Here is a 13841-nt window from a genome sequence, read left to right as displayed (position 1 = left end):
TGCACAACTTTCTATGGAAGCATATAGAGACTTAATTCATTCATTTTTTTTTTTTTTTAAGATGGAGTCTCTCCCTGTTACCCAAGCTGGAATGCAATGGTGATCTTGGCTCATTGCAACCTCCGCCTCCTGGGTTCAAGCGATTCTCCTGCCTCAGCCTCCCGAGTAGCTGGGATTATAGGCATGCCACACACCCAGCTAATTTTTTGTATCTTTAGCAGAGACAGGGTTTCACCATGTTGGCCAGGCTGGTCTTGAACTCCTGACCTCATGATCCACCTGCCGTGGCCTCTCAAAGTGCTGGGATTACAGGTGTAAGCCACCATGCCTGGCCCAATTCATTCATTTTAATATTAGTTTACAATTTTGCTTTGTACCATAATTTACTAACAGACTTTTTTTTTTGAGACAAGGTCTCCTCTGTCATCCAGGCTGAGTGTAGTGGCATGATTACGGTTCGCTGCAGCCTTGACCTCCCAGGCTTTAGCAATTCTCTCACCTCAGCCTCCTGATAGCTGGGACTACAGGCATGCACTGCCATGCCCAGCTATTTCTTTCTTTCTTTCTTTCTTTTTTTTTTTTTGGAGAGGTGGGGTCCCACTATGCTGCATGGTGGCGTGTGCCTGTAGTCCTAGCTACTCAGGAGGCTGAGGTTGCAGTGAGCTATGATCAAGCCACTCTTCTTTAGCCTGGGCAACAGGGTGTGACTCTGTCTCAGAACAAAAACAAAACAAAAGGTATGAACATTTTGTTTTAAAACGTATTGGCAAATCACCCTCCAAACACTTCTGCCAGTTTATTGTCCCACAGTTTATGTGAATGCCCATTTCCTCACATCTCTGCCAACCAGGGGTATTATCATTAAAAAAAATATTTCAAACTTGAATGAGGCTAGATATCTTTTCATATTCTTATTATCCATCTATATTCTTCTGAGAATTATTTATTCATCTCCTTTGCCTATTTGTTATTGAGGTGTACTTTTGGCTAGTGGATTACTCAGTGGATTTTTTTTTTTTTTAGACAGAGTCTCTCTCTGCTGCCCAGGCTTGAGTGCAATGGCATGATCTTGGCTCACTGCAACCTCCACCTCCTGATTTCAAGCTATTCTCCTGCCTCAGCCTCCCAAGTAGCTGGGATTACGGGCAACCACCATTATGCCTGGCTAATTTTTATATTTTTGTAGAGATGAGGTTTCACCGCGTTGACCAGGCTGGTCTCTAACTCTTGACTTCAGGTGATCTTCCACCTTGGCCTCCCAAAGTGCTAGGATTAAGCCACTGTGCCTGGCTAGGAGTAAGCCACTGTGCCTGGCCACTCAGTGAATTCTTATTGGACAATAATGATTGGCTTGATTAAAAAAAACCAAAGGCCTGGCAGCCTTTGTGCCAAACTGCTAACACTGTTTACCTCTAGGGAGCGAAACTATGGGAAATGAGGAGGATACTTTCATTTTTATTTTATATCATGAGGTATTGTTTGGATTTTTACAATGAACTTGCATTTCTTTTGTAATGAAGAAAATAACACAGAGGAAACAACAACCAAACCTTGGCCTGGATTCTCATTGGCTGGAAATTCATGTTGGATGCAAGTGTTTATTGATAACAAGTTATTTTTTGGTTTATATGCAAAAAATGTTTATTGAATGCCTCCTATTTGGCTGGCACTGCCTAGGCATGTTCACAGATATTTTACCCTAATCCTCACAACAGCCCTGTGAGGTAAGAATCGGTCCCAGTTTACAGAGGCCTTGGGTGGGAGATTATTGCTTGATATACTTCTACTTGCCACACATTTTCATTGGCAAGAGGTTCTTACTGGCTGGTGATTCATCGGTCAAGAGTTCTTATTTGCTGCTGTAAGTTTCAAATAATCAAAATAGGAGAATTTCCCCCCCCACACAGGAATGATGGGACCAGTGGCATAAGAGTGAAGAAGGAGAGTCACTGGGTCTCTCCCTTTGAAGCACCATTTGAGTTTGCATTGGTCAGCCCCGCACAGGTGGGCGGGATGAGGTGGTGGAGGAGGAGAGGCAGTGGTTATAAGTCTTCTCGCTTCCGTAGGATGAGCTTCCTCACAAGTGCTGTGATCTGGGGTCTGATCTCCTCCACGGACACGGTTGGGTCCCAAGCCCCTACCACCTTTCCATCTGGGGCTACAAGGTATTTCCAGAAGTTCCAGGTGGGCTCCTTCCCAGAAGTCTCTAGAGAAAAAGGAAGAAGGAAAGCAAAGCGTGCTAGCCTGCCTACCCTCTCCTGGAACTTCACTCTCGGTGTCCGTCTTTCCCTGGTGGCAGCTAATCCTGATGCCCAGTCCACACTGCAGACCACTCCAACCAGAATCTCTGCAGATGAGGCTCAGGCATCAGCATTTTTCAAAAGCTCTCTGGGAGATTCTAATATGGGCCAAGGTTGAGAATGACTGCTTTAGGATTGTGTGATTTATCTGATAAAGTGGTATCAAATCCTCCTTTATTAATGACCTCGAACTACTGAATAGTCTACACCCTATTCTCTAATTCAGTTTTAATGGTTTCCAAATGTTAGTCCGTGGACTGGTTGCATCAGAATCACTGGGGGGCAGGGGAGTGCTTAAAATAAGATTCTTGGGCCCTACTTCAGTAGGTCTCAGGCTTGTGCATTTTTAAGAGCTCCCCAGGTGCTTTTAAAAGCAAGGCCAGGTTTGATCTATAACTGTGCGAACTGGGAAGGAACTAATAAAAGAACACAGAGAAGAAAACAAACATTAGGACTGACCCACAGAGCAAAATGCAAACCTGCCTCTGTAAGGGACCTTTTGTTTGCTGCACTGTTGCTTCTCATTTACTCCTCCAGGTGAATGGGTTGCAGGGTGGGGTGCTGGCAAGGGATACAAAAGCCGCTGGAAGCACGGAGTGAGAAAAGGCAAAAATAGGGCCTCCAAAGGAGGAGAAGGCCTAAAGGAAGAAACAGGGTCATAATGACAAGCTTAGCCCATGACCCCATTCTATGGCTCTGAGGCTTCTGCAGCTGGAGAAGGGATCTATTTCTCAAATATTAAGATCTGGTATTTTAGCTCAGAAGGTCTCCCTCCATGGCCTAAGACTCCACTGCTGACCAAGGGTGGAGATGCCTGTCCGCCATCTTGGTCAGCTTTCTCCAGGCAGGTGGCATCCTCTGTCTATGCCTTGGTTTCTCCATCATAAGTCCATAAACTCATCTAATTCACAGTGACTCAAATGTCTCCTTCTAGGAGCCCCTGAATGTGAAAACAGGATCCCAGAAAAGTCTAAAACAGGATCCCTTCTGAAGGAGAAGTGAGAAGCAGCAGGTATGGAGATATTCTTTTTTTTTTTTTTTTTTTTTTTGAGACAGAGTTTCACTCTTGTTACTCAGGCTGGAGTGCAATGGCACAATCTCGGCTCACCGCAACCTCCGCCTCCTGGGTTCAGGCAATTCTCCTGCCTCAGCCTCCTGAGTAGCTGGGATTACAGGCATGCACCACCATGCCCAGCTAATTTTTTTGTATTTTTAGTAGAGACGGGGTTTCACCATGTTGACCAGGATGGTCTCGATCTCTTGACCTCGTGATCCACCCGCCTTGGCCTCCCAAAGTGCTGGGATTACAGGCTTGAGCCACCGCGCCTGGCCGGTATGGAGATATTCTTAGGCAGGAATACCCCTCAGCTTGTACCTGCCTTCACTCTCCTCAAAGATTAGTGCTGGAGCAAAGCATCAGTCCACCTGAGAGGATCAGGAAGGGGAAGGGGCCCCAGGCCACCCACCCAGCCAGTGGCTTCTGCTGCCCAAGGAGCCATGGCCTCAGCCAGCTGAGGGAGGTGTGAGAGGATGAAGAGACCAGGACTCACGGGCCAGGTACTTGAAGGCAGGATGGGCACCAGTACCAGTGACTGCAATCTTGCTAAACATGGGGAATGAGACGCTGTAGGTGCGGCGGGCAAAGCTCTCAATCTCCTTGTTGCCGTCAGGCTCCTGTTGGCCAAACTGGTTGCAGGGGAAGGCGAGCACGTTGAAGTGGTGGGGACCCAGGTCCCGCTGCAGCTGCTGCAGAGCTCGGTAGTGCTGATCTGTGAAGCCACACTCGCTGGCCACATTCACCACTAGGGACACCTGTATGACAGAAACAAAACAAAACAGCCCAGACAACCCAGTGAAGAGGCATGAACCTGTACGTGCCCTGACATGTCCACATATGTGACTCCCTCAACAGTTAATACTGCCTCACACATACAAGAACACAGTGTACACATATGTAAATGTGTGTGCAATGCTCTCACACATACACAGACACATGCACACAGACCGGCACATATGAAATCAAACATCCAGGGGCTTATAAATGTGTGCACACATACAGGAGCATCTGTGAACGTATGTTCACCAATAATAATATACATAAATAGGTATGTACATGTGCCACGATTCAAACATATATGAGCAAACACCACACATACACCCCCACACACAGCACATCCACAGGCAGAGGCACATATACTGGTGAATACACACTGAGAGCTGATAAGAGGGGTTACAAAGGCAGACCTGGGCTCAATTTTTGGCTCAGTCAGCTAGCACTCGCCACTCAGCATTGTGGTTGCCTATATATGTGTCAGTCTCCCTTCTAGAATGTGAACCTGTGGAGGGAAGGAGCTATGACCGCTTTATCTCTGGGCCTGGCATATGAAAAAGTTTTCAGTGTCAGCTGAATGAGGAAGTGTGCACATAAACACAAATACCTGCATGGGAACATAGACAGGTTTTCTTGAGAAAAGAACCCTCGAAACCCCAGGGCAATCCCTTTTTGTCCCTCTCCTCTCCAGTAAATCAACACCACTTTTTTTGTTGTTTTTTTTGAGACAAGGTCTCTAGCTGGAGCAATGGCATGATCATAACAGGACATCAGTTATGCAGTCTCAAGCTCCTGAGCTAAAGTGATCCTTCCGCCTCATCCTCCCAAATAGCTAGGACTACAGGCACGTGCCATCACACCTGGCTAATTTTTAAATTTTTGCTTTTGGTAGAGACAGGTCTCTCCATGTTGCCCAGGCTGGACTCAAACTCTTACCCTCAGGCAATCCTACCAATTCAGCCTCCCAAAGTACTAGGATTACAGTTATGAACCACCATGTCTGGCCTACCACTTTCTTTGATCACTAGACTAATTCCTAAATTTATTAAAGCCTTTAGGCAATAAATATAAAGCTGGCTAACAGAACTTGATTATAATGCTGCAATTAGAATTTTGGCTCTAATGCTATGTTTTCAGCTTCTTGCTATATATTATTAAAGGATTTTAAACCCCGCCCTGTGCCCGGGCAGCCTAGTCCTATTTTCCTTTCTCAGCCAAACCACTACTGACATTTGGGTCAGGTAATTGTTGTTCGGGGGATGTCCTATTTATTCATTGTCAGATGTTTGGCAGCACCCCTGGCCTCAACCCATAGATGCCTAGTCTTGACAATCAAAAATGTCTCCGGGCATTGCCAATTGTGCCCTAAAGGGAAAAATCACCCCTAGTTGAGAACCACTGGGCTAGATGACTGAACCACTGAGTTGTATGTTGGCACTCTACCTCCACCAGGTAAGAAAGGACCAGGCACGGGCCTGGGGCCACTGGTTATTAGAACAACCTCCTCAATCTGAGGTCAGCATATACTATACTCTGCCTAGAATGGTGAGAAACTAGGACTCATAAGTCTCTTCCTTTTTTTTTTTCTTCCATTTTTCCCTTTTTCCCTTTTTCCCTGCTCCTGGATCCATGGGCAACGAGAAAATTAAAGCTTGCTTTTTTTTTTTTTTTGAGCTGGAGTCTTGCTCTGTCGCCCAGGCTGGAGTACAGTGGCACGATCTCAGCTCACTGCAACCTCTGCCTCTCCTGCCTTGGTCTCCTGAGTAGCTGGGATTACAGGCGCACATGCCACCATGCCTGGTTAATTTTTGTATATTTTTAGTAGAGATGGGTTTTCACCATGTTGGCCAGGCTGATCTGAAACTCCTGACCTTGTGATCTGCCTGCCTCGGCCTCCCAAAATGTTGGGATTACAGATGTGTGCCACCATGCCTGGCCAAAGCTTGCTTATTTTTAACTCACACCTTGCATGTCTGCCCATACTTTTAGACAGGGGAAAATCTGGCTTCTAGTTCCATCCCTGAAACCAAAAATCTTGGTCCTTAGAAACCAAAACAGACAGACACACTGAAGTACACACAGTTAATTTTCATATATACATATACAAGCACAGACAGACTCATTTGTACACAGAAGAAACAAACTATTCACACACACACACACACACACACACACACACACACACACTCTACACTCAGGCCTACCAGAACATACATAACCCCACACATTCCCAAATGGTCACTCATTCATCCATACTGGTCCAAATGACTATGGTCCCAATTAGCCTGAAGGCATCAACCATGTCAGTCTTGCCCATGGCTATGTCACTAAAGCTGGGCCCAGTGTCAGGCATATAGTAGGAGCCAGGAAATGTCTGCCAGTGAAGGAATGAGCATATTGCCCTAGCAGCAGGCCTAGCTTGGGTTAACTCTGTACCAGTTACAGCTTCTCTGGACTTATGGTTCCCTGGCTTACCGCTGAACTTGGCAAGTAAGGACATAGATGCTGGAGCTGGACTGTCTGGGTTCATATTCTAATTCTCTTACTAGCTGTGTGACCTTGTTCTATTTTTGCTTTAGCTCTTATTACTACTGGGAATTACCTTGTGCATTTCTCAGTTCCTTGTTTATTGTCTCTTTCTTCTCCTCACCCCATGTAAGCTCCATTAAAGCGGAAATGTATCTGTTTTATTCACCAATGTATCCCCAGGTCCTGGCCTAGTATCTAGTTAGTATACAGTAGGTGCTCTGCTTAACTAGCAGAGCTGGTCAAGCGCTACCTGGGGCTCTCTGGTGAGCTTCCTGAGAGAGAATGGGAGGCCTGAATTGAAACTGGCTCTGTTCTTGGTTCTTTTCCCTGAGCTCTGAATGAGGTTCCTGCTGGGATCCGCCAAACACAGATGCAAAGCACTCTACAGTTTACTAAGTGTACCTACACTGTCAGCTTATTTGAAACTCATGACACTGTGGGGGACAGTCAGGACAGGGATTACTGACCCCCGGCACTCCTAGCATAATCGAAAATTTCAAGGTTTATAGAGTACTGCCTTCACTAAAGATGGTGTTGCTCCCAGGAGAATGCTGACATCCATTTTTGTGTGGTTCATCCAAAACTAGATGCTGGTCCTCCTGTTCATTAGAGTTCAACTCCCCAGCCATCTCACCCGAGTCCCCAGGTCCATCCTGAGGAGGCCCACTCTCAGAGTTCTTCATTGCACATAATGTGACATCCAGGCCTCTCAATGTAGTGTTCAAGGTCCCGCCTGGTCCCTTGCTAACCTTTTCAGCCTCATCTTCCGCCACTCTTAGCCTCCAGCTTTAGACTCTTTCAAGCACAACAGCTGAAACTCCTGGCCCCACCACTCCCCACCCTTCTTGCTCTTTGCTGGTTAGTCTGGGTAAAATCCACTTGTGTTCAAAGACTCAACTCAGACCACTCTTCCTCTCCGAAATCCTCTCTGAGCTTCGATTCCCTCTTGGTAAGGAGGGGTCAGTTAGCCTGGATGACTCTTATCTCTCCCCCTCTGCTGCCATCTAAGGACTTGGCCTGGAGAGGACTCCGGAAGGAGGGCGGTGGCGGTGGGGTTCTCTTCCAGGCTCTGTCTTTCTAGTGTAGTGTGACCTCGTGCGAACGCCTGCCCTCTCCGGGCCTTTGTGCCCTCTCCCAGGGATGATCCGCGTGAGGTCTCCGGGCATCTGAAATAACTCCATCTGCCCTGCACATCCATCTCCACAGTGTTCCTCACCGGACTCCGAATCAGCCACTCCCCGTTCCAGATGCGGAAAGTGGGGACGGCAGAGAGCAAGGCCGTGAGATGCTACTTTTTCCACCCGTGAATAGCAAAGGCTGGGCAGTGGTAGCCGGCCTCCCGGCGAAGGGGTGGACCCCGCTGCCCAAAGGTGACGGTAGCGAAGTGGGCTAGGACTGCGAGCGCTTCGGGTTCCTGCGCGCCAGGGCCGTGCCACGTAGCCGCGGGGCGGGCCGGGCGCGGGATGGGGGCGCCGCGCCGGGGGTCGCAGCTGAGTGGGGCGGGGGCCGGGGTCTGGCGGCCGCGCGGCCGGGGCGCCCTCGGAGTCACCCCGCTCAGGGGTCCGGGCTGTAGGGCGCCCCCAGCAGGCCCCACCGGGATGCGGCCGCGCCGCGCGGCGCCGCCAGACCCCGCGCACTCACCGAGCCGCGGTACTTCTCCAGCGACACCAGTTTGCCCCGGATGTTGACCGCCTTGAAGTCATAGAAGTCCTGCTCCCGCTGCGCGCAGGCCGCGGCCCACAGGAGCAGCCACGCCGCCGCCGCCGCCGCCACCACCACCATGGCTCGCTCCCGGGGTGGCGGCGTCGCGAGGGCGAAGACGGGGCGGGCGGGCCCGGCACGGGGGGTGGGAGGAGGCGGCAACGGCGCCGCTCGGCCCGCAAGACGGGACGCGCCCCCTTCTCGTTCTCCGCAGGCGGTGGGTGACTGGCTCTGGGCCTCCGTTTCTCCGTCTGTCCCGGGGCAGCGCCCTCCCGTACCGGACCTCAGAGCCAGGGTTTCAGGATTCTGTCCCCTGATACCAGAGTTCGTTTCAGTGAGCCTCCCTCTTGTCCCAGGATGCAGAGACTTGGCAGGGACACGGAGACAAAAATCTGAGAGCTCAGCTTCTCATTCGTGCAGCGGCCTTAGGCTGGTCTGGTCACGCCCCCACTCCGGCCTCAGTTTCTCCACATGTTTAGTGGGGCTAATCTCCCTTCCTGATCCACCTAGTCAGTATAGGATAGAAGTAATAGAAAAACGGATACGAAACACTTTAACGGTTGAATGGTGCCTCCAAACTTCAGGTGAACGAATGAATATTCCCTGAAAGTGATGGCTGAGAGAGAAGAGAGGACTGAGGGCCTGTTGCAGGTTAGGTCCGCAGGAAGCAGATTCCGAGATGGAGATTGGCGTGTAGGATGTTGATGAGGGGTCAGTACGCATAGGAATACGCATGGGAAGGAAGGGAGGGAACAGGAGTGGCAAAAGGGGAAAGTAGTGAGCTCCATGCAGGCCTCAAGACAGTCTTAGCTGACCCTACAGGGACTCTGGAGCTAGAGTGGTCCATCAGTTGAGCTAAGATAGTCAAGTATTTTTGTTTGTTTGCTTTTGTTTTTTGTTTTTGTTGTTGTTTGTTTTTAGACCTTTGCTCTGTCGCCAGGCGCCAGGCTGGAGTGCAGTGGTGTGGTGTCGGCTCACTGCAACATCAGCCTCCCGGGTTCAAGCAATTCTCCTGCCTCAGCCTCCCGAGTAGCTGGGATTACAGGTGCGCACCACCAAGCGGGGCTAATTTTTGTATTTTTAGTAGAGACGGGGTTTTACCATGTTGGCCAGGTGGATCTCCTGACCTTGTGATCCACCCCGCTTGGCCTCCCAAAGTGCTGGGATTACAGGCATGAGACACTGCCTGGCCAATGGTCAGGTCTTTATACCCTGCCTTTACCAGTCTTTGGATGTGGGGCTACCTGCAAGGAGTGTGACAAGGGCCAAGATGGCCCTGTCTGTGGAGAAGCTGACGTTCTTTGTGCTGACAGCACTCATGGCAACTGGTGCCTGTCCTAAGTCCTCAGTGATGGGGCATCTGGGCAGCACATCACAATGTCTCCCCTGCTCAGAACACCCCTGCTGAGCCTGAGAAGTGTCAAGCATGGGGTTGGCTCCTGTACTAGTTGTCCAGAATCTCACAGGTGTGAGAGAAACTAGGTAAACTGCAGATTCCGTGTAACGTGGTAAGGGCTAAGCACTCTTGTGGTCATTCAACAAACACTTCTTGACCACCTGTTCTATGCCAAGGTTTGCTTTAGGTGTCTCTTAATGCAGGGATGAACGGGACGGGCATAGTCTCTATCCAGGGAGACACAGGAATTAGATAATTTATAAATAGCTCTAAAATTGCTATTGTGGTTAGTACCACCTAACCTAGCCTGAAGGGCCAAGAAGGGCTTTCCAGAAAAAGGGAGCTCTGAAGAATGAGTAGAAATTGGCCAGGACGAAGCAACGTACAAGTGCAAAGGTTCTGAAGGGGAGAGGAACATGGTGCACTGAATAACAAAGAAGCCTTGTTTGGTTGGAACAGAGAGGACAAAGGATGAGAGGGGAAGGTGGAGAGGCAGAGAGGAGTGAGATCACACAGAGCCTAGCAGGCCATAGTAAAGACTGTGGTCTTTAAACCAAGAAATAAAGGTTCTTTTTAGCAGGGGAGTATCACAGTGAGTCTTATGTTGTAGAAAAGTCTCTTTCAACTGGGCCTGCTGGCTCACACCTGAAATCCCAGTGCTTTGGAAAGCCAAGGCAGGAGGATTGCTTGAGGCCAAGAGTTCAAGACCAACCTGGGCAACATAACAAGAACTGTCTCTTAAAAAAATTTTTAAATGGCTGGGCGCAGTGGCTCACGCCTGTAATCCCAGTACTTTGGGAGGCTGAGGCAGATGGATCACAAGGTCAGGAGTTGAAGACCAGCCTAGCCAACATGGTGAAACCCATCTCTACTAAACATACAAAAATTAGCTGGGCATGGTGGTGCGTTCCTATAATCCCAGCTACTCAGGAAGCAGAGGCAGGAGAATCGCTTGAACCCGGGAGGCGGAGGTTGCAGTGAGCCGAGATCGTGCCACTGCACTCCAGCCTGACAACAGAGCAAGACTCTGTCTCAATAAATAAATAAATAAATAAAATAAGGCCGGGTGTGGTGGCTGGCCTGTAATCCTAGCACTTTGGGAGGCCAAGGCGGGCAGATCATCTGAGGTCAGGAGTTTGAGACCAGCCTGGCCAACTTGGTGAAACCCCACCTCTACTAAAAATAGAAAAATTAGCTGGTCATGATGGCACGCATCTGTAATCCCAGCTACTCAAGAGGCTGAGGCAGGAGAATTGCTTGAACCTGGGAGGCAGAGGTTGCAGTGAGCCAAGAGCATGCCACTACACTACAACCTGGGCAACAGAGTAAGACCCCGTCTCAAATAAATAAATATAAACAAATAATTTAAAAAATAAAGAAAGTAGAGGCAAAAGTATTTCCTGACATGTGAAATATAGGGAATGAGGGAAAGACAAGAGTCACAGATGACTTTAAGGTTTTGGGTTAGAGTAACTGGAAGGATGGAGTTGCCATTAACTGGGATGAGGATGCTTGTAGGGGGTAACTGGTTCGGGATGGAAAATCAAGAGCTCTGTTTGGACATGTTATATTCGAGTTACTGCAACCTCCGCCTCCCCAGGTTCAAGTGATTCTCCTGCCTCAGCCTCGTGAGTAGCTGGGATTACAGGTGCGCACCACCAAGCCTGGCTAATTTTTGTATTTTTAGTAGAGACGGGGTTTTACCATGTTGGCCAGGATGGTCTCGATCTCCTGACCTTGTGATCCGTCCCCCTTGGCCTCCCAAAGTGCTGGGATTACAGGCATGAGACACTGCCTGGCCAATGGTCAGGTCAGTGGGAAACATTCAGAAATTGGCTTTCCAGAAGAAAAAGGTGTGTGTGTGTAATAAGTTTATCATAAGGTGTATGGATATAAATGATGCATAGCACACAATTCACAAATAATAAAATATGTAGTACTTCTTTTTGTAAATTCCATTGGCCAGTTCATTCCCACATAATGTTTTAACTGATGTCTGCCAAACTCTTGTATCTATAGCCAACTAATGATTGCAATTGCTGAACATGTATAATTCCAAAATTAATGTTGGTTCTTATTTTTATTTCCGTTAATAGTAAGGTGAAAGTGGAACAACAGAGATATATGCCAGAACAAGAACACAGACAATAACATGAGTGCCTTCTTTGTGGAATCTGAGAGTAGTTTCCAATACAGGAAGAATATTTACACTAATTTTTGTGTTATTCACAAAGTAATAGCTATAGACATAATATACTGTCAATTTAGTCTGTATTATTAACATTTTTTCATTACTTTCTTAAGTCTAGGCAATAAACAAAACAATAAATCAACCCCTAATAGGTAACATTTGCTAATGTGTGGTGTAATACCCCTACTCTGGTTGATTTTGACCTTCCAACATGATGTTACTGAACATGGAGTTAGGAAGAGCTATGAGAATGGCACACCATTATGTAGTATTTCCACAACACAGATAAAATAGACACCAATAAACTTGAGAGCACAGAAAATAGAGTAAAACAATTAGTAAGTGATAAGTTTTGAATATTATCTTTCTTTTTAACATAATGCCTTTAATTTTAAAAACATAATTTAATTTTTAGGGATGGCTGTGGTTAGCAAGAGGCTAGCAAAAGTCTTGGAAACATAACAATTGACTCTAGGAGCTGGCTTCAGACACCATTCCTATCTCTAGTTCAATTGGATATATGAGTAAGGAATTGGAAGAGATCTAAGGCAAGATATAAATTTAGGAGTGGGTTGGACACAGTGGCTCACACCTGTAATCCCAGAACTTTGGGAGGCTAAGGCAGGTGGGTCATCTGAGGTCAGGAGTTTGAGACCAGCCTGGCCAACATGGTGAAGCCATGTCTTTATTAAAAATACAAAAATCAGCTGGACACAGTGGCGGGCACCTATAATCCCAGCTACTTGCAGGGCTGAGGCAGGAGAATTGCCTAAGCCCAGGAGGTGGAGGTTGCAGTCAGCCGAGATTGCACCATTGCACTGCAGCCTGGGTGACAGAAAGCGAGACTGTCTCAAAAATACATACATAGATAAATTGGGAGTGAACAGCACACCGAGTATTTAAAGCCGTGGTACTGGATGATAATGGTGAGTTGTAATAGAGAGAAAGGAGAATCAAGGACAGCCCTTGGAACTCCAACATTCAGCACCAAGGAGATGAAGACACAAGGGAGCTAGAAGAAGACACTGAAAAAGAGGAGCCAGAAGAAGGACCAAAAAACCCAAAACAATGTGATGTCTTGGAGGCCAAGTGATGAATTTGTTCCAGATGAAGAGAGTGATTAGTAAAATCCTGTTGATAAATCTAGGAAGATTAAGGCTGAGACCGGAATATGGGATTTAGCAATTTAACCTTCAACCAATAAAGGAAATTAAGCAAACAAAATCACATTTCCATGCCTCTTTGCCATTCCTCATGCTGCTCCCGCTGCGTATATTGTTTTCCCTTCCTTGTGCTTACAGCAGATTCCTATAGGGCTTCCAGGTTTTATCAGTCAGGGCCTCAATAGGAAACAGATGACACTCAGATTAGGGCAATGTGAGGAAGGTTTATTTACAAAAGGACTAATTTCCAATGTGTGTGTGGAGGGGTGGGGTGTAGGAGAAGACAGGGATAGTTCAGGAACCTATCTGAACTGTTAACATCCCTTGACCTGAATGGATGGGAAGAGGTAGGAGAGATTATGGAAACTGGAAAAAGAGTCCTGTACACCAAGCCATCTTGAAAGGGGTATTCCTTTTTTGAGACAGTCTTTGTCACCCAGGCTGTAGTGCAGTGGCGCTATCTCAGCACACTGCAACCTCCACCTCCCAGGTTCATGTGATTTTCATGTCTCAGCCTCCAAGAAGCTGTTACTTTCAAAGGAGAATCACAACCAGTCCAAGGAAAATTTGCAGGGAAGAAGCCAGGGAGTTAATTTGTCTCCTCTTTCTCACCAGTCTCCTTCAGGGATGTTGGCCGGTACCTGAGTGGAAGCCAGGGAGCAAAGGAGCCCATTGATGTCAGCTGTACAGATTCAGTGTACCAAGCAGACAGTAGGGTGGGCAGTGGACC

At 47.7% G+C, this 13841-nt stretch overlaps 1 protein-coding gene across 2 annotated transcripts; it reads right to left on the bottom strand.

Moving 5' to 3' along the window:
- Positions 1 to 558: 558 nt before the first annotated feature.
- GPX7 (glutathione peroxidase 7) lies at positions 559 to 8481 on the bottom strand. Of its 2 annotated transcripts, none has more exons than XM_039473995.2 (3): positions 8302 to 8481; positions 3851 to 4112; positions 559 to 2206 (listed from the first exon to the last, which is right to left on the bottom strand). In XM_039473995.2, exons 1-3 carry the CDS (start codon positions 8440 to 8442, stop codon positions 2043 to 2045), a joined length of 567 nt encoding a protein of 188 aa, XP_039329929.2. In that variant the 5' UTR covers positions 8443 to 8481; the 3' UTR covers positions 559 to 2042. The 2 variants fall into 2 exon arrangements, with proteins under 2 accessions (XP_039329929.2, XP_074236935.1); XM_074380834.1 differs by lacking the exon at positions 559 to 2206 and adding an exon at positions 2218 to 2938 and having other exon boundaries at positions 8302 to 8476.
- Between the last annotated feature and the right edge of the window lie 5360 nt (positions 8482 to 13841).

The sequence above is a fragment of the Saimiri boliviensis genome, chromosome 11 (genome assembly GCF_048565385.1).
Source record: "Saimiri boliviensis isolate mSaiBol1 chromosome 11, mSaiBol1.pri, whole genome shotgun sequence".
Lineage (NCBI taxonomy): Eukaryota > Metazoa > Chordata > Mammalia > Primates > Cebidae > Saimiri > Saimiri boliviensis.
The sequence above is the reverse complement of the archived record's forward strand: the minus strand, read 5'-3'. Positions and strand labels throughout refer to the sequence as shown.

Bases quoted from the DNA above. Each gene is read 5' to 3' on its own strand.
- GPX7 (XM_039473995.2), bottom strand. From the start codon at position 8,442: ATGGTGGTGGTGGCGGCGGCGGCGGCGGCGTGGCTGCTCCTGTGGGCC. The intron at 4,113-8,301 runs GTGAGTGCGCGG...TCTGTCATACAG, and splicing joins TGGAGAAGTACCGCGGCTCG to GTGTCCCTAGTGGTGAATGT. The intron at 2,207-3,850 runs GTGAGTCCTGGT...CTTTTTCTCTAG, and splicing joins TGCCTTCAAGTACCTGGCCC to AGACTTCTGGGAAGGAGCCC.